Genomic DNA, 18,266 nt, shown 5'->3' with positions numbered 1-18,266 from the left:
AGAGCGTAATCTAAATGCAGTTCTATTAAAATGACGTAAATTATACGACACTGCACGTTTGAGGGGTGGGGAGAATTCTACAATGCTGTAATAATAAAAACGATAAATTTAAACGCAAACAATAATAATTTTAGATCTAAAGACCACTTTCGATAATAAACGTTTATTTAATTATTATTGTAATGACGTAATATTATAAAAATGCTTCTAGTAAATCAAAAGATCAAGAGATGGTATAAAATATAACCTCAAAGGGGAATAACATAATAGTATTGTGGTTAGTGTCCGGAAGTCGATGGTGCATCGTAGTTTGGTCAACTTGGCGTAATATAATTATTATTTTAACGCTGATCCGAATAATCGCAAATGCACATAATTTACAAAATATTATAATGTATAGTATATTGATTTACAGTGTAGTCTTTTTATTTTGTTGTCGTTATTTTTCTAAACACAAATTCGATGACTATTCAATATTACAAAACGTTCATTCTCGTGTTATGTATATTATAGTATGTATATTTTATTACTACTTAGTTGTTACTTGTTCGACACAAACGTCCATATCATTATTAGTAGTATTTTTAAACCAATTCGTTTAAGAGTAATATTTTCTAAAGCATATATAAGCTCAATAATTTGTGTGTTGACTACATTTTTACTTAAACTATAATTTTTTAACGCGGTAGAATGATATCCGTGAACTACCTATTAAAATTATAAGCCTCCATAACAAAATTCAAAGGTAATAAAAATAATTTATAATTAATACATTTAATGCTTGTATTATCTTCTGCAAAACAAATTTGTTTGATTTTCTTTTATTATTGATGACTGATTGCCAACGTATTCATTTCGTCTTTTTTTTTTTAAATCACTAATCAGTCCCTCTTCCCAATGGAATGTTTGTTTTGTAACTAAATTCAATCAGGAAAAAGTTTCCATCGTCAGAATACAATTAAGTATGAAAAACCTGTTTACAAAAAGTTGCGAATAATGTTTAGGCAAAAAATAATTGGGTAGTCGCGTGCATAAATGTATATTAATTATTACAATTTTAAAACAGTTACATTGTTAAACCTCGAGCAGCATAATAATATCTACATAGGTTAGTGCTGTTAAGTACAAAATTTAATTCCGTTTGAGTGTACTACTGGTTTAGTTAAGTCGTATGATCGAAAAACTAACTATTCCAGTTGATAACGTGAACCACTTAATATCTCACTTGGTTTAATTAATATTTAATTTTTTTTCCATAATGTTTTTATACAATGTGATCTCAATTTCTTACAATTTTTATTGTTTTTACCCCCTCCCAACTTAGTTTTTTTGACAGCAACTTTTGAAACTTGAAAATGGTAACACATACATTCCATTAACTTTTTAAATTGTGACTAATGTACTAAAAATGTTGACTTGTCAATAATCAGTTTTTGATAACTTTATTTATTATATGCTTTTCTTTAACTCGCTGACACGTACATTTGTACGGGTATTTTTTGGCTACAATTGATTGTAAATTAGTTAATTGGTTAATTGGTAAATTGTTCTTGTAGTAAAATGTTTTAGTTCACTTTTTTACTATTTTTAAGAAAAGCATATTTTTAAAAAAGTTTTTTTTTATTTATAATTATATTTTAAAGTTATAAGAGTTTAAAAGTTAGGATGGGAGGGGAAGTGCGGTTGGGAACTACGTACAGATTAAAATAATACTATCCTTCACATTTCCTCCTGCCCTAAACTTGAAACTTCAATAGCATCAAAAATTGTTATCGAAAACTGATTATCGACCAGTCAAAATTTTTAGTGCATTATTTTCAATTTAAAAAGTTTATGAAATGTATGCGTTACCATTTATAAGTTTCAAAAGTTGCTATTAAAAACACTCAGTTGGGAGGGAGGTAAAAACCAAAAAGAAGGTTAAAATTTGAGATAACATTGTATCAAAATACTTTGTACAGAAAAAATTGAATTTTTCATTATCATTATTATAAATATATAAGACAATTAAATAAAACTTATTTTACTATAGAAAAACTCTTATATCAATTATGAGAATTATCAATGAACACAATTTTAATGTTACCTGGCAATGTATTTGCCTACTATAAAGTACAGTTAAATAATTAAATTGTTGTTTAACATACCCCGCGCGCTGTTTTTTTAAACTTAGTAATATAGTTACGAGTATTGCAAAAAAAAAATTATAAGAATAATTATTTATTTATTGATTCCGAGTTCCGATAGCATTACTTTGTATAGACAAATAATTAAAAAAATGTGTTTTATCATATTATAAATATTGTACAATTCAATAATTTGATTTCACATTAAGTACAATATCAATAATTTCAATATACATTTCTGCATACCTATACTACAGTGTACACTGATACATAAGTACTTTAGTTTAAAACAAAATTACGATTTTTTTTTACATTCGGTTTAAGTATGTAGTTTTAATATTATAAAACTTAGACGAAGATAAAAAATGTGCGATTATTATAAAATAAAAAAAAAGAAGAAGAAAAAATGCGAAATGTTATTAAAGCGTCAAAAATATTTAGTACGAACATATATGAAATAATAAATATTGTTTTTACGATTGTACTTTTTTTGTGTGTTCGGAGATACTATAAAACATTAACCTTTAGGTCGAATTTTAATGCATTTTTTTTATTGATACTTTTTCTTCATATTATATTGTATACAGGCATCGTATATTATTGTTTATAGACAATTGTATGGGTTATCTTATTTTAATGAGATTGACCAAGGCGAGTTTTTTTTTTGAAACCATGCCTTAGATAGAGATATCGATGATAAACGTCTTGAACAAATATTTGCTAAATATTTAGTTTGACTGCAAGCTAAGCTAATTTATTACTATGCTAACAATTTAATACACTTTAGGCATATTTAAACGTGATAAAACATCGAGTGTAGTTTGTAAAAAAAAAGTAAATATTATGTTTTCTTAAAAAACAACTAATTTTAAAATTAATTAAAAGAATAAAACAATTTTTATTCGGACTATTTGATTTATTTGACGGCGAAAGTGCTTTTAATCCTTTACTTTCTATATCAAAATACAGGAAAAATATTAATTTTTGGATTATTTAAAGTAACATATTCACATATTATTTGAAAAAATATTTTTTAAAAGAGATTCTCGTGTTATTAAAATAATACAATCGATAAAAAAGGAAATGCAATTGTCATGTTCTCTGGCCTGTTTCTCTTGTGTCATAAAAAAGTCACGAAAAGACCTACTGATAATAGAATTTTTAAAAAAAAAAACGTCGTTTTTGTACTTTTTATCGTATATGTCAACTGTATGCACATTTACATGTAATATATGGCAATGGATTTCAACAGCTCAGACGTTTCCGTCTGGCCCCTAATTACTCGGAATTTTTGGTAATTAATGATGGCTCGCTAAAAAAACCTCCAAATCTAATAACGTTTAAAAGAAATATCATGCCTATACAATCACATGGACAACGGATTAATAGCAATAACAAATTACATATTATTATGTGTTTACATAGTTTGTATGTATATTGTATTTAAATTATGTACTTTTATGTGTACGGTCAATGTTTCTATTCCAATAAACGTCTTTTCACGGTTAGATTAATTGGTATGACTGACAATTTTTATTTATTTTGGCACACCCTTATAAGTAAACGTAAACCTTATAGAATGTATTGTATTATATATTAAATAAATATTTTATTAAAGCCAATTACCTACATTTGATTCCTTAACGGTTTATTGTTTGGATTCGTTCTACGGTTTTTACTTTATAATATTATATAGTGTTATTATAATGTCTAAATAGCTAAGACTGAGAAACAATATTAACGTTTACGTTAATACTTTCATAGTATACAATGATATTTTAGATTTATAATATCTGAATGTCTCATAAATGTAATACATTATTACAACATGTGTATAATATAACTACCCTAAATAAATAATATACAAAATATTGGCACTACAAAGAACTAAGTTAAACGTTTATTTTTTGATAGGTTGTTTTTCTATAGTCATTTTTAAGAAGTTTTTGTGGTCGCTTATGATATTACAATAATAAATTATTATTGTTTAACTTTTCTTCTTGGAAATATCACGGTCTTCAATTATAGATCAACTCGATTTATTTAGAGCGAAGAAGTAAAAAAAAAAGACACTCGGATATGCGATTTATCAATTTTCTAGATTGTTTGTTGAACCGTTAACTTGGTGACCAGCAAACAGGTGCAGCTTGAGTAGGCTATCTATATAGTGGTGTTAGCAACGACAATACTGATGTTATATTACCTATAATATCTTTTGTGTACACAAGTTGAGCAAACTGTGTACCTGTTAATTGCTCGGTATAGTTCACAAATCAGCGTCCATCAAAAAAACAGTGTAGAGTTCAAAACCTACATTCATGATAGTTAACGATGCGCTTGTGAGAGTATCCGCGTATAAAATTAATAATAATATTATGACGATGATGATTTTTATTGTTTGTCGTTAAAAGTACAACATAATATGGACACACAGGGTGTTGTGTGTGCCACTAAGTACAAAAAAAAAAAATTTAATTAAACCTGACGTTTTTGAACGGCGTCGGGCGAATACTAAAATCACATTTAATATTCCGGACCGGACTATGACATGGATACGTTCCGTTTCCGTCTTGGTAAATTTCTTATTGTTTTCGCCAATGACCCGGAACATCAACACCGATGTTCGTGGGCGTGTACTACCACTTACTTGTCGCACTGGCGCGGATAGTGGTGGAAAAGCAGAATAACAAAGCTATATATATATATATATATATGTCTATGTAAAATAAATAATACAAAAACTCAAATTGAACGAAGATAGTTGTTGAAAATTTCCGCAGTATTTTAATATAGGCGCACCGACTCGACCCGACCGATGCTTACCGAAAGCCCACGCGTAAATCATAATGTCCATCCAACGTTGATTATTATATTTTATCCGAGAACGAGGTATATCTGTGTATGAAATAATTTGATAGCGGTGGAATGGGCGACGAGAAACGAAACGGCGATTTAGTGAAAGCGAATATTTTTCAACATATTTTTTTTCCTCCCGCGATGTCTTCGGCTGTCTGTTTTAGATTTCTAATTAGCCATAGAATTCGTTAATAAAACAAAAACATAACGCCGGGAGTTAAAAAAAAACGAGATCGCGTACACTTTGTTGTTTCGGTTTTTTTTATCAATACTCAAAAGTAAAAAAAAAACCTCGATCGATTGTTTCCGAATAATATTATAAACGTCGAACGACGGATAACTATGCCTAAGCGAGTTATTACGAATTACATCGAGTTCAGAACTAATTTTTTGTTTTGTCGCGCATCGTTTCATTAGAGTACTTTAATATTATAATAATTATTACAACCAATCAAACGGCGGTTTTCAATTAAACACCTCTGGAGAATACTAAACCATAAGCGCTGTACGGTGATAAACGAGAGAGCTCCGGGCCTCTAATAATGACCATAATGTCTAAATGTCTAGGTCGTGTGGAGATATTAACGTTATAGGTTACGTCCCAGACAGACTTAATATAGGTACAGTTGAATGGATGCTAACCGAGTAATATTGTAATTTTCACGGTCTTTCAAAAACACATTGCTCATTGCACAGCGAACATGTATACATTATTGTGGCAGTATATTAAGACTATAAGTATGTGATTTACCAATGTAGCTTGTAGGAAAAATATCAGTCTTGAAACTACACAGAAACGGAGGCATATTTTTCCTATAAATGTCCTATTGAACTATTTATATTGTTTAACACAGGCTATTGACGATCAAGGTCAACAGCTATGTTATATACTTGGCAACGTCTTCGGTCTCGGTAATCTACTTTTATACCGTGGCATATTTGTATAAATGCTTTAAATGGTATTAACGTCATGCATACATATATATATATATTTATACACATATATATAATATGTAGTTCTAAATGAAATAATTGCAACAAGTGTAACTGGCTCTTTTTTTCGACTTAATCACACATAAGGTAATCTAATATACATATCGTGATTTAAACATAATTTTCTTAGGATTTATAATACTCGTAGATATATAATACTACAGGGTAAAACGTTATAATTTATTATTATTTTTGTGTTCTTTTTTATTTTAAAATAAGCGTATTTTGAAAGTGTCATTGTTTTAAATAGTTTACCTAAAGCGTTATGTTTTGTCGGCCAATTCGTTCAACTAGGTTTTGTTAAAATACATAATACAACACAAATAATAATAATGTACTGTTTCCTAACTCGAACAGATACGTGTAGACATTTCGTTTTCACGTTAAGCGTTTACTAGTCGAGTGACGTTTATATGTGTAGATATCTTCGAGCTGAATAAGTAATAATAGGTCAAAAGGACAATATTAACAAACATTGCACGATCATCGCGTGAGTACTCCTTTTTTGATTATGAAGTATTGGCGAGCTTTTGATGGACTTCTTAAACGTATGTGGCTGCCCACGCGTGTGTCCATTTGATAAATATTAAATATACCAGATCAAGTGGGTCAGTGGCATGGTACACTAACATAATATAATACCTATATGTATATATAATACATATTATTCATTACTTATTATTTTACCGCTGTTGAAATTTGAACACTTCAAAGTAATCCTGTCAAAACAATAAGAAAAAAAATTATTACACGCGTCCTTCCAATAACTTCTAGACATATTCGTAGGCGAAGTAAAAGATAAAACGCTATTTACTATTTTAAATCTAAGTCTCACTACCTACATACAAGAGTGCCACGGGTGTACGAGTATTAGTTGATTAAGGAAATATAACGATGAATAATCGACTAAAAATGAACATAACCAAACAAAGTATAAGCTACCAATATATATCTATATTTATATATATATATATATTAAAATATAAAAAACGAATACTGTTTGATGACTTACTAACAAACTCGCATCAAAGCGCATCAATACTGCGATGGAAATGGTATTTAAGCTGAAAATGGTTAAATCATTGTCAAACACTGATGCGAGTCTGTTTATAATCAGTCATTAACTATCATTCGTTTTTTGTTGTTAAATATTGGCCTTTTTGATCTAGCTGGGCTAAAAGGTAAGGTCACGTTAGGTTATCATAGATATGTTAAAAACTAGATTATTAAATGTCATGTTTTAGCCTGCAAGCCACACAAAGTCGGTTTTCAAGTATTTTAGCTGTGGGCTTTTGATGAATTATAATTTTTTTTTCTCATAAAAAATTGAATTATTAAATAATTAAAATTTTAAATATCGTCATATCTAAACTACACCAACTCGACACAGGTCTCACTGTCAAATTGGTGAATATCGACTTTAACCTGTCATTAAAAGCTGGAAAACAAGTTTAAGCTTAACTTTATCTGCGGTACTTAAGAAATTGTTGTGTATATAAAACAATCTAGCATTGTCGTTAAACAAAAACAAAACTATTATTGAGCAATCGAACCTTCTCGCATTGATGTTAAAAAATTGTAATTAAATTTTACTTCAAAAAGATCAGATACCGAGTGGCGGATTAAAAATTGTTTAATAAGTATAGTGATTTTAAAAACCACAAACGACATGTATCGGGTGCTGGCATTGGCGTCACGTCTTGGCCGACCGGCAGTACAACAACTTGTACCAGTTTTCAGGGAATCGCATGAAAATCAAGAAAGTCACGCAAAGTGTATACAGAGTGCACCACGATGATTTAACAGATTTCTATGTACTATCCTACAAAGTTAATCTGTCGGTCACCGTGACACATCCTATATGTGTGTATTTATATAATTTGTCTATACATTGATGTACAGGTAAGCAGTGCTACCCTATACACACAAAAACGGTTACATTTTCTTACGGGATTCCCGCCGTCCACCATCCGTCGACCTATTGGCTATAACGAGAGTACCTCTACTGCCAGCAAAAATCGATTACCGTGTTTGTGTATAGCACCGCTAATCTGTATTTTGTTTAAATCAATGATCTCTAATGCCAAATACCCATTTTGGTGATTACAATAACCGTCGTTTATATAGCAGCTGTTTGGATCAATTTGGAATGATAGTAAAAACAACGAAAATAAATACAATATACATAATTTACACATAGTTATTATAATATTACTAATATATTTTTATCGGTGGCGTTTCCACATAATAACAGGTGTATAATAATATATAATGTATGCAATCGGCAACATAATTTATAATGCACGTGCTCGTCAAAGTTACTGCATCCGCGGTTGGCGTTATACACGGCTTTCACATTCCTTAGCGCGATTTACTTCCAGGTACGAAAACAATCATTTTCGCATAAACAAATTGTTGACCCGTCGACTTTGGCCCCGAGTGCTGTGGTTTCCGCTTAACGCACCCACAGAGGTCGCCTCGTCATAACAACAGGGTGTCCCCGCCGCAACCGCACCAGATTATTTCCGTTAGGAATATTAATAATACCAATTATCGTTATTGACGAAGTTTTAAAAAAAAAAAGTACACAATTACTAATACAACGTAACAGCAATAATTATAATAATATTATCCACGATAATACATCCTACAGCGTCACAGCGTGAAGACACGGCAAATGTAATGTCTTTCGTGCAAGGTTACCCACAGGCCTATAAACGATCGTATCACGTACCATCGGCCATACCGGTCTATTTTTTGTCGGTTCTGTCGATGATGGATGTCAAGCGTACATTATCTCTGTGTTGTTGCTATCATCGCTGACAAGGTTGTAACATTCTCTGAAAGTGAAACCCAGCGTGAGTCGGTTCGACATCGCATAACGTTTAGGTATTATCACGGTTGCCAGGCGGTCGGGTCCTATTTGAGGGGCTACGTGGTTTGGCTTCTGTCCGTGACCGTTGCACTTGAAGAAGAATAATAACCGCGTAGAAGAAAACAAAAAATGATCGTACCGTAAGTTGTCACTCAAAAGTTTTCCGACTCGACAACACGGTAATAAAAAAAATCAATTGCGGTCGAAGGCAATCATAATCGTTTATGTTATGTCATAGGTACTATGGCGGTGTATAGATTTGATGAGTACTCTAGAAGCTTTAGAAAACGCTGACCGTTCACGTGTCCGATCGTTTTACTTTTACCCGAACTGGCGATATTTTTTAAAAGCTTCATCTCGTTAAATCGACGCTGCAATAATATTCCTGTACTATTCCTGCGTTGACCGGTGAAACAGCAAGCACATCTGAAGTGTTCGTTTCACCTACACTGGTTAATCAGCCGTGTAAACTATAGCAACCGCAACAGACTGTGAGCAAATCGACTGTATTATTATAGATATAGGCGCGTCAAACTGTTTATCGGATTAACACAATATTCAAACGTAAATACCTATCATAGCATTACGTTTTACTAATAATATTGCTATCTCGTGGCAGATAATATATGGTACATGTAAATCGATAATTTTACAGACGTGTTAAAATGACACTTGTTAGGTACCGATGGTTAATAAGCTGTAAAAAGAATTTACCTTGCACGGTTCTAATGCAGTTATTGGCAAATTCGTTTTCTGTTTAACGGATGGGAAACGTTTTTTTGTTTAGTCGTAACTATCATACTCGAGTTAACATTGTTATTGTTTTTGTTCCAGACTGTACCCCGCTCTATGGCGGGTTTGGCTGGAAGACTATCAGGTATGATGCCGACGCCAAGCGCACGAGGGCGAAAAGGATGGTGTGGTTGTCTTCAGGTAAACTAACAAATTAAAATACTGCAGCATATGTACTTTGTAGAACTAATAATTATTAGAGCTATTGGTGGCTACATAATAACGCCACGCGATTTTTTTCCGAGTTCTTACCGCAAGGACAGTATACAATCGATATACCTATAGTTTTTTTGTCACTTGTTTTTACTTTTTTTTTAGTACACAGAAGTTAAACAGCGCGAGTTATTAAAAATTCAACGTTGTGCATTATGGTCTGTGTAACTACCTATACATTCTGTGTCGTTATGGGTGGCTGCCCCGTGGTTAATTCCAATAGTGACTTACATCGGTTTCGAAAACCGAATACGCTCATTAACGCTTCTTCCACAATTATTCCAATATATACCTATATACTTTACACGGGACGCGGTTATTCTAATTGTATTAGCTGAGTTTATCGATACCGCATCTACACACCCAAGGCCGCATCTATAACGCTTCCAGTGAAAATGTATATTACCACCAAAGGCGCTTTCAGCGTTCGAATACCGATTACGCATCGACTGTAATAATTCTTAAGTACCTATATAATTTGCTTTCACAATACGGTAACGTTACATTAGTCGATCATAGGACTTTTTTCCCTTTTAGGAAGTCACGACAATTTAACCTGAACACCGTTGAAACCCGCAGTGAATATTTGCTTTTAAAATATTTTACAATACATCCCGTTTTCTGCATTGGACTCGCTAAAGACTGAACTGTTCTTATCATGAAAGGCTCATTGTTTTTTTAACTAATTGACTTATAATAATATATAATGCGTGCAATGTTCATGGCGTTTGTGAAATGCCAGTTTACCGCTAATTGTCGGAAAGATAGTGTAGTTTTTCTATAGTACAAGAATCAAGACGGATTATATGCCAACAATTTTTCTAATACAAATATTAAACTAAAGTGTTTATAGTTAGTCAGGTTCTAGCACTTGTCACTAATCCACTATAACCAGTATAATGCTTAAATATCTATCAAAAAATAGTAATAAAAAAAAGGTTACTCGTTTTTAAATTTGTTTTGTTGATTTATTAGGCAGCTAACAAGTGATAAATAACAAAAGTTTTACATTTCACTTATAATACAAATGAACAATAAATTTAGCGTTCTTCTATATAATATTCTGTGTATTGAAATTAGATATGTATCATATATTCAGGGTTGCTGAGATATTATGTAGTTGAATTATTCATAAATACTCAATGCGTACTTGGATTTATACCATCAAATGGTTGGATACAACCAAATTTGGTCGTTTAACAGACTTGCAAGGCCTATGAAAATTCCTGTTTTATTGTTTTATTGAATCAATTTCCATGGTAAACGTGTACAATGTTTATGTCTTCTGTATTCTAGTCGTTAAATGAATTCTTTTATTAAATTTTCGATTCGAATAGTTCAAATTCTGTTGGAAAAAAAACACAAACAATACACGTACAACGTATGTTACGGTGGCTTTTCAAAAAAAAAGTGAAGTCCTCGCCAGAGTTGACAACCGTGCAAGTGGACATAGAACAAAATAATAATGTCAACCAAAGCAACAATATCAGTAAAGTGGTATGATCACTAATTTTTATTATGGTCATCGCTCTCACAATTTTGGGTCAATTAAATAGTATAGTAGAATGCTCCGATAACACAGTGATAGCACAATTAAGGCTATTGGGTACCGGCCAATTTTTAAGGAGGTTTGTATAGGCAATATTTAAGAAAAAAGTGGTTTTAATAAATTTCGACCATGTCAATTAATTTACCGTTTAATTTGTATAAGCTTCATGGTATTAACCATAACGCTTAGCTATTATTATTTTTGATAAAAATATTATGAAAAATATTGCGAGTTCCTTTAGTTGAATTAATTTGGATAATCGCTACAACTGTTCTGATCAATTTGTTTTATAACCGTACACTTGACGAATGTTTATGATACTATTATCAAGTAACCGGAATCCGTGTTTTCGCTTATTTTTTTTCTGACAGCCCAAGTGTGTTGTCGCTTGCTTTGGTTTGTTGTAATTAGCGGCTTTAGGCTACGAACGTGTAAAACCGTTTAAATTAATCGACACAGCCGTAAACGAGACTGTGTGTCGTAGGTGCTTTCTCCATCTGTATACGCCATGAGTCATTGCATTATCATCATAATATTATCAAGCTAGGTGTATGCATGTACGCCGTACAGATACAATTATTGACGGCCGATTGAGATGAGGTTCGAAGACATTCGGATTCGGTGTGTGGATATTAATAATATTCGGTATTGAATATGATAACGGATGGAAATGTGTATTATATTATTGGTATTATTGTTGTGTGTTTACAACGAATGGATAACAATCCCGCAACGCGCACGCGATAGATTTGTGTTAGTGTTTGTCTGCCTGTCTGTCTGTACAGTATTTGTGTTCATCACGCTGATAGTCCCCTAAACCATGACTGTCGAACACGTTTTTTTTTTCAGTATACTATATTATAGATTTCTTATTGTCTGATCAGTGCTTGTACAAATTATTATTATTGTAGGTACAATGTACTTGGATTGCGTAACTGTCATACTACAAAAATCATTATTGCCTCCAAAAAATATGTATTATAATATATTACACTATTATAGTATAGTAGTAAGATCACGAAAAATTAGAAAGTAGAAAGATATCTCATCGCCTCGAAACTTTAATCCTTATTTTTTCCTACACAACAGGCATCACGTACGATGGTTTAATTGGATAATATCTTTCAGGCTGACATTTACGGTCGCCATAATTTTTTATCCAGGGTCGAGTGGCCGACAACGTTTTTTAACGATGACTGAAAATCGTTTTTATTAATTTTTCTTATGCCGAATAATTTTAAATTAATCAATAATTATTATGGACACTTCAACGCATAACTATGTTATAATATAATATGCGTCTGTATTACATTAATTATTTTTAATTACTTTTTTTTTTATGATCATGCGGTTCTATGTATGATTTAACTTCAATTTGGTGTAATTCACCAGTTACTAATTACATCAATAATTAACAGTTTTAGATAGGATAATCGCTACGGAAATATATTTAAAACACTTATTTGTATTTTATTTTGAGTTATTAATATTCATCAAATAACAACGTGTGCATATACATATCATACATTTATTTTTATATTTTTTTTTATTTTGATGAATATAGTTTGATGCCATAATTATAAATGCATTTATCTTACAGGACGATGAGCCGCCAGAGATCACTTATTGTGTTGTTGACAACTCGGGCACATTAACACTGCAGACGATGACTCCCACAATACCCATGCCTGAAAAATCCGAACTAGATAGATTGTTTGCCGAGCTGGTGGTAAGTGTCATGGTTTAATTTTTACTTGGGTTACTCACTATATACGTATATATATATATAAATTTAAAATTATACGTGCATGGATAATTTGTCCGGGTTATCGTTACACAATCATCATAATATTATGTTCCACTTACATAACATGTACAGATGTACCCGAGTCGTTGCGGTGCGTGCCATCATTTATGTTATTCCACTCGCATTGTTGAAGGGAGAGTAACTTTGAAAAAAAGCTATTTGACCACCTATAGGACATTGAATGGATTTTTGTTTCTTCATTGTGTATGTTATGTCCATGTATTTTATTTTATTATTTATTTTTATAGGAAGAATTAGATCTCACTGCTCCAAACAAGACGGCCATGTTAGAACTCCCCGCTGAAAAAAAATGGCAAATTTATTGTAGTAAAAAAAAAGTACATCGGACTTGTTTGAAAAGTTAACATAAAATGTTTTCTATTTATTTATAATTTAATTTTCTTGTATAGGATCAAGAAAATACTACAGATTTATCACAATCGCCAGAATACTATATAGAACGAATAGGCACGTTAAATGGAGAAAAAGACGAACAAGAAAATGTTCGCTTATTCGATTCATTGAAGACTGCCTTAAGAACCCAACCACATAGTTTTGTATTACGATTTGTACAAGCTGATGGCCTAGTCGCTCTTCTAGAAGTTTTGTCGTCAATGGATTATGATACACAACAAGGAGCAATGCACACTTCAATAATAGGATGCATTAAAGCCCTTATGAATAACTCTGTGAGTAATCTGGCAAAATGTTCAGCATTTTACAATTTGTATCTTGTTGGATAAGTTTATTACAATTTGTTGAGAATACAAATGTTCATTTTATAACTCACATCCTGCTATTTAATTTTTAGACTGGGAGATCTCATGTTCTAGCACACCCTACTGCTATAAGCACAATCGCTCGGAGTTTACTTACGGAAAACCCTCGAACTAAAGTCGCGGTCTTAGAAATTCTCGGTGCGTCCTGTTTAGTTCCAGGAGGGCATAAAAAAGTGTTAGATGCCATGACCGACTACAGAGAGTTTGCTCACGAACGGGCCAGATTCCAAAGAATAATTAACGATTTAGATAGGAACACGGGTATCTACAGAGATGACCTGACAGTGAAAACTGCAATCATGTCATTTATAAATGCTGTATTAAGTTATGGGCCCGGCCAAGAGAGTTTGGAATTCAGACTACATTTGCGGTATGAATTTCTACAGCTTGGTTTAAAAAACATTATTAACAAATTAAGAGAGCACGAGAATCAAACCTTGGACCGGCACATGGATTTTTTTGACATGGTCCGAAATGAAGACGAAAAAGAATTGGCAAGAAAATTTGAACAGGTACTTAGAATTATATCTACAACATACTTAGCAAACAAAAGATTTATTTTTGTGGTCATATATCAAAAAGTGATAACTCCAAAATTATGATTTGTTTCATGAATAACGTTGTTTTTGTTTTTAAAAGACAAACACTTTAAACGTACGACAAAAATTGCCTAACTTTGGAGTTAATCCATGTTTGACATACCTATATATACTTATAAATAATTATTAACACTTTTTAGGAGCAAGTTGATACCCAAAGTGCAACTTCTATGTTCGATTTAATTCGCAGGAAATTAAGTCATTCTCCGGCGTATCCTCACTTTCTTTCTCTTTTACAACATTTCTTGTTGTTACCTTGTAAGTTATAAAAATAACGAACTCAATACCCATTAATTAACTAATTGATTAATAATTATTTTTAGTGGATTATGGGAGTCTACCTCAACATTGGCTATTGTTTGATCGGATTGTTCAACAGATCACACTTCAAACTGATTCTGGTATCGATAATGACGTGACACCAATCAGTATAAATGTTAAAGAAATAGTTCAACAGTAAGTTTAAAATAAAATAAACTAAATGTATTACCATATTTTATCTTAAACTATCTGAAAATATCTTATGATATTCTTAGACTAGCCAAAGAAGAAGAACTTGTAGCTGCAAGAAATAAGGCAGAAGAATTAGAGAAAGAAAACAGTAACATTGTTGCTTCACTAGCTAAAAAAGAACAAGAACTAGACTTAAGGAATCAAGAAAAAGTAAGTTTGTATTGCTTTAAGGTTTTGTTTATTGTATATGTATTAATTAATTAAAATTGTAAAATATTAGGAAGACATGGAAGCCAGTATTACTAGAGTCAAAGAACGTCTAGAAAAAGAGCTCTCCACTCACTTAGAAACCAAACAAAAATTATCTGAACTTGAAGACACCGCAAGTGAACTTCAACATAGGATAATGTACGAACAAGAAGAAAGACGGAAGCTGGAAGCGATGCTTAACAATGGGAGCTTACCAGATGATGCTAAGGTCAACTTTGGCACTACTGCTGCACCATCTGCACCTATTCCACCTCCACCTCCTCCTCAACCAATATCCAAAGCTCGTGGTTCAGCTCCACCTCCAGTTCCACCACCTCTTCAAATTCTCCAACCCAATCTTCCACCTCCACCAGGTTGTCCTCCACCACTACTCACCAAACAGAGGTCTGTAGAAATTCCTAAGCCGTCTGCTCCATTGAAATCGTTCAATTGGTCTAAGTTGCCAGAAACTAAAGTAGCTGGAACAGTGTGGGCCGATATCGATGAAGGCAAAATGTACTCAACTATTGATCTCGAAACTGTGGACAAACTGTTTTGCGCCTACCAAAATCAAAAACCAGTTAACGGCGTAGTTGTAAGCAACGATTTTGTTTGTTATTATATTTAATGTAGACAGAAAATTAATTATTGTATATTTTTTTAGAATGAAGGATCGTCAGAAGATCTCAGACAAGCAGGCAAAAACAAAGCTAAAGTTTTGTCTGTAATTGACGGCCGCAGAGCTCAAAATTGTACTATTTTATTATCAAAACTAAAAATGTCTGACGAGGAAATAGCTAGAGTCATACTTGATATGGATACGAAAGATGTGTTCCCATTGGATATGGTAGAACAACTTTTGAAATTTACTCCTGGCCCAGACGAAGCAGCGTTATTGGAAGAACACAGCTATGATTTAGATAGTTTAGCTAGAGCCGATCGTTTTCTATATGAAATTTCAAAGTTAGTGAAAACACTAGATATTAATAAAATTTAATTCGTTCAAATAATAAATTCCCATTTTAGGATAGCACACTATGAGCAGCGGCTTCGAAGTTTGGTTTATAAGAAAAAGTTTGTTGCTTGGACTGGAGAGGTCGAAGGCAGAGCTAAAGTTGTGATGGAAGCATCCCGAGAGGTTGCTCGTTCTAGACGTCTCCGAAAACTGTTAGAACTGGTATTGGCTCTTGGAAATTATATGAATAAAGGAGCAAGAGGAAATGCCTGTGGTTTCCGATTGTCATCTCTCAATAGGCTAGCAGACACTAAGTCGAGTTCTGTTAGAGGTACCACTTTGTTGCATTACATTGTCGATATAGCTGATAAGAAGGTATGTAAATAATACATTTTAATAATAAAGTCTTGAATTTTAACATTGTGGCGTGTTTCTAATAGTTCAAGGATATTTTACAACTGGAAGAAGATATCCCTCACGTCAGAGGTGCTTCGAAAGTAAGCTTGGCCGAACTTGAAAAGGACATGTCACAGCTCAGAAACAATCTAAAAGAAGTGGAACGTGAAATCGAATTCCAGAGAGTTCAACCCGCTGTACCCGGTGACATGTTCCTACCAGTGATGAAAGAATTTTTGACCACGGCTACTTGTAGGTTCTCGGAACTCGAAGATCTTTTTCAAGATATGAAAACTAGAGTGAGTTTATCTAGTAGAGTGACTAGGGAAAAATTACGCGGATGGCAGTTTATTATAATTGTTTGTGTTTTCGTTTCTTGTAGTTCGACAGAGCCGTTAGGTTGTTCGGCGAAGACAATTCCACCATTCAACCCGATGATTTCTTTGCAGTTTTCGATTCATTCTTAACTGCGTTAGCAGAAGCACGTCAGGATAATACAAGCATAAAAAGGCGTCGCGAAGAAGAAGAAAAAAGAATACGGCAAGAAGTCGAGGTACTTAAAGTCAATGTCAAGTAGTGACATATTAAACTGATCAAAAATCTAAAGTATTTACTTAGTTACTATTATTATTAAGTTATTGCTCAAGACTGCTTAGAATATGCTGTTCTTATTCTTAGATTGTCTTGCTAGTTGCTACATATTACTAACACATTGTATTTGTTATATTTTAGTTAAAAAAGTTGACGTTAGATCGTAAAAACTGCAAAGACGGTAACGGTATTTTACCTAACGGATCATCCGGCCGCCGATCTTCAAACCAAGTGTCTATAAACGGCACAACCGGTGACAAAGCAGAATTCGATGACCTGATATCAGCTTTGAGAACAGGAGATGTGTTCGGTGAGGATAGCATGGCAAAGATTAAGCGAAGCAGAAAATCCAGACACTCACCGCCAGCTCGAGAACATAGCAGAGATAGAGTATTAAACGTAACACGACAAAAATAAAAACAAGTATAAAATTGTACAATCAAATTGATATGAAATTAAACGTTTTTATTTGCTGTTTATATTAGTATACATATATTTATATTATCGTTTGAGATTCCAGAAGCCTTGCATTTTTAATTTCTTTCTGTGATACGGTTTTTTGATATCCAAAATTATATGTTTGACTTGAAGCCGATTCAGACGGCCTGTAAATAAATTACCTATTCATCTTTAATTATTTTTGATTTATTGTCTTTTTACAATTATTGTTTATAGTTTTACTGCAAACTTGTAAATTATAATAATTATTACTGTATTTTACTTATATGCATATAAGAACGGATGGTTGTAAAATATATTAGTTTATACATTTTTTATTACGAACATTTTAAAAATTGATTAGCTAGATTATTTAACTATTATAACAATGGATTTTTACTATTATCATCCAGTACTATTATTATCTATAAGTTGATGTTCTTTATTGACTCTGAAGAAATATAAAATATGATAACTTCTTATTACTTATATCTTTATTTAATTTAACCTATATTTTCAATGCCAGTTATTATAATCGTAGACCATAAATTATACATTTGTATAAAATACACAATTTTGCATTGTATCGTTTTTT

General features: G+C 32.3%; 1 protein-coding gene across 1 annotated transcript; it reads left to right on the top strand.

Annotated features, from left to right (window-relative positions):
• Positions 1 to 308: 308 nt before the first annotated feature.
• Positions 309 to 17,712, top strand: LOC126835263 (disheveled-associated activator of morphogenesis 1). The gene is made up of 15 exons (XM_050567735.1): positions 309 to 512; positions 9,685 to 9,783; positions 13,005 to 13,133; positions 13,460 to 13,549; positions 13,622 to 13,900; positions 14,023 to 14,502; positions 14,730 to 14,847; positions 14,913 to 15,045; positions 15,126 to 15,252; positions 15,323 to 15,886; positions 15,956 to 16,254; positions 16,318 to 16,621; positions 16,687 to 16,941; positions 17,025 to 17,195; positions 17,375 to 17,712. The coding sequence occupies exons 1-15, from the start codon at positions 393 to 395 to the stop codon at positions 17,648 to 17,650; spliced, it is 3,444 nt and encodes a 1,147-aa protein (XP_050423692.1). The 5' UTR covers positions 309 to 392; the 3' UTR covers positions 17,651 to 17,712.
• The last annotated feature ends 554 nt before the right edge of the window (positions 17,713 to 18,266 follow it).

Source organism: Adelges cooleyi, unplaced genomic scaffold (assembly GCF_023614345.1).
Source record: "Adelges cooleyi isolate 19-005CV unplaced genomic scaffold, UGA_ACOO_1.1 ACOO_flye_CR_arks_rails_tigmint_CR_PRNA_23, whole genome shotgun sequence".
In the NCBI taxonomy this organism is placed as follows: domain Eukaryota; kingdom Metazoa; phylum Arthropoda; class Insecta; order Hemiptera; family Adelgidae; genus Adelges; species Adelges cooleyi.
This window is presented reverse-complemented; position numbering and strand designations above follow the sequence as displayed.

Excerpts from the sequence above, each read along its gene's own strand:
- LOC126835263 (XM_050567735.1), top strand. The coding sequence starts at position 393 with ATGTATAGTATATTGATTTACAGTGTAGTCTTTTTATTTTGTTGTCGT. Across the intron at positions 15,046-15,125 it reads GTTAAAGAAATAGTTCAACA|ACTAGCCAAAGAAGAAGAAC; the intron begins GTAAGTTTAAAA and ends TGATATTCTTAG. Across the intron at positions 15,253-15,322 it reads ACTTAAGGAATCAAGAAAAA|GAAGACATGGAAGCCAGTAT; the intron begins GTAAGTTTGTAT and ends GTAAAATATTAG.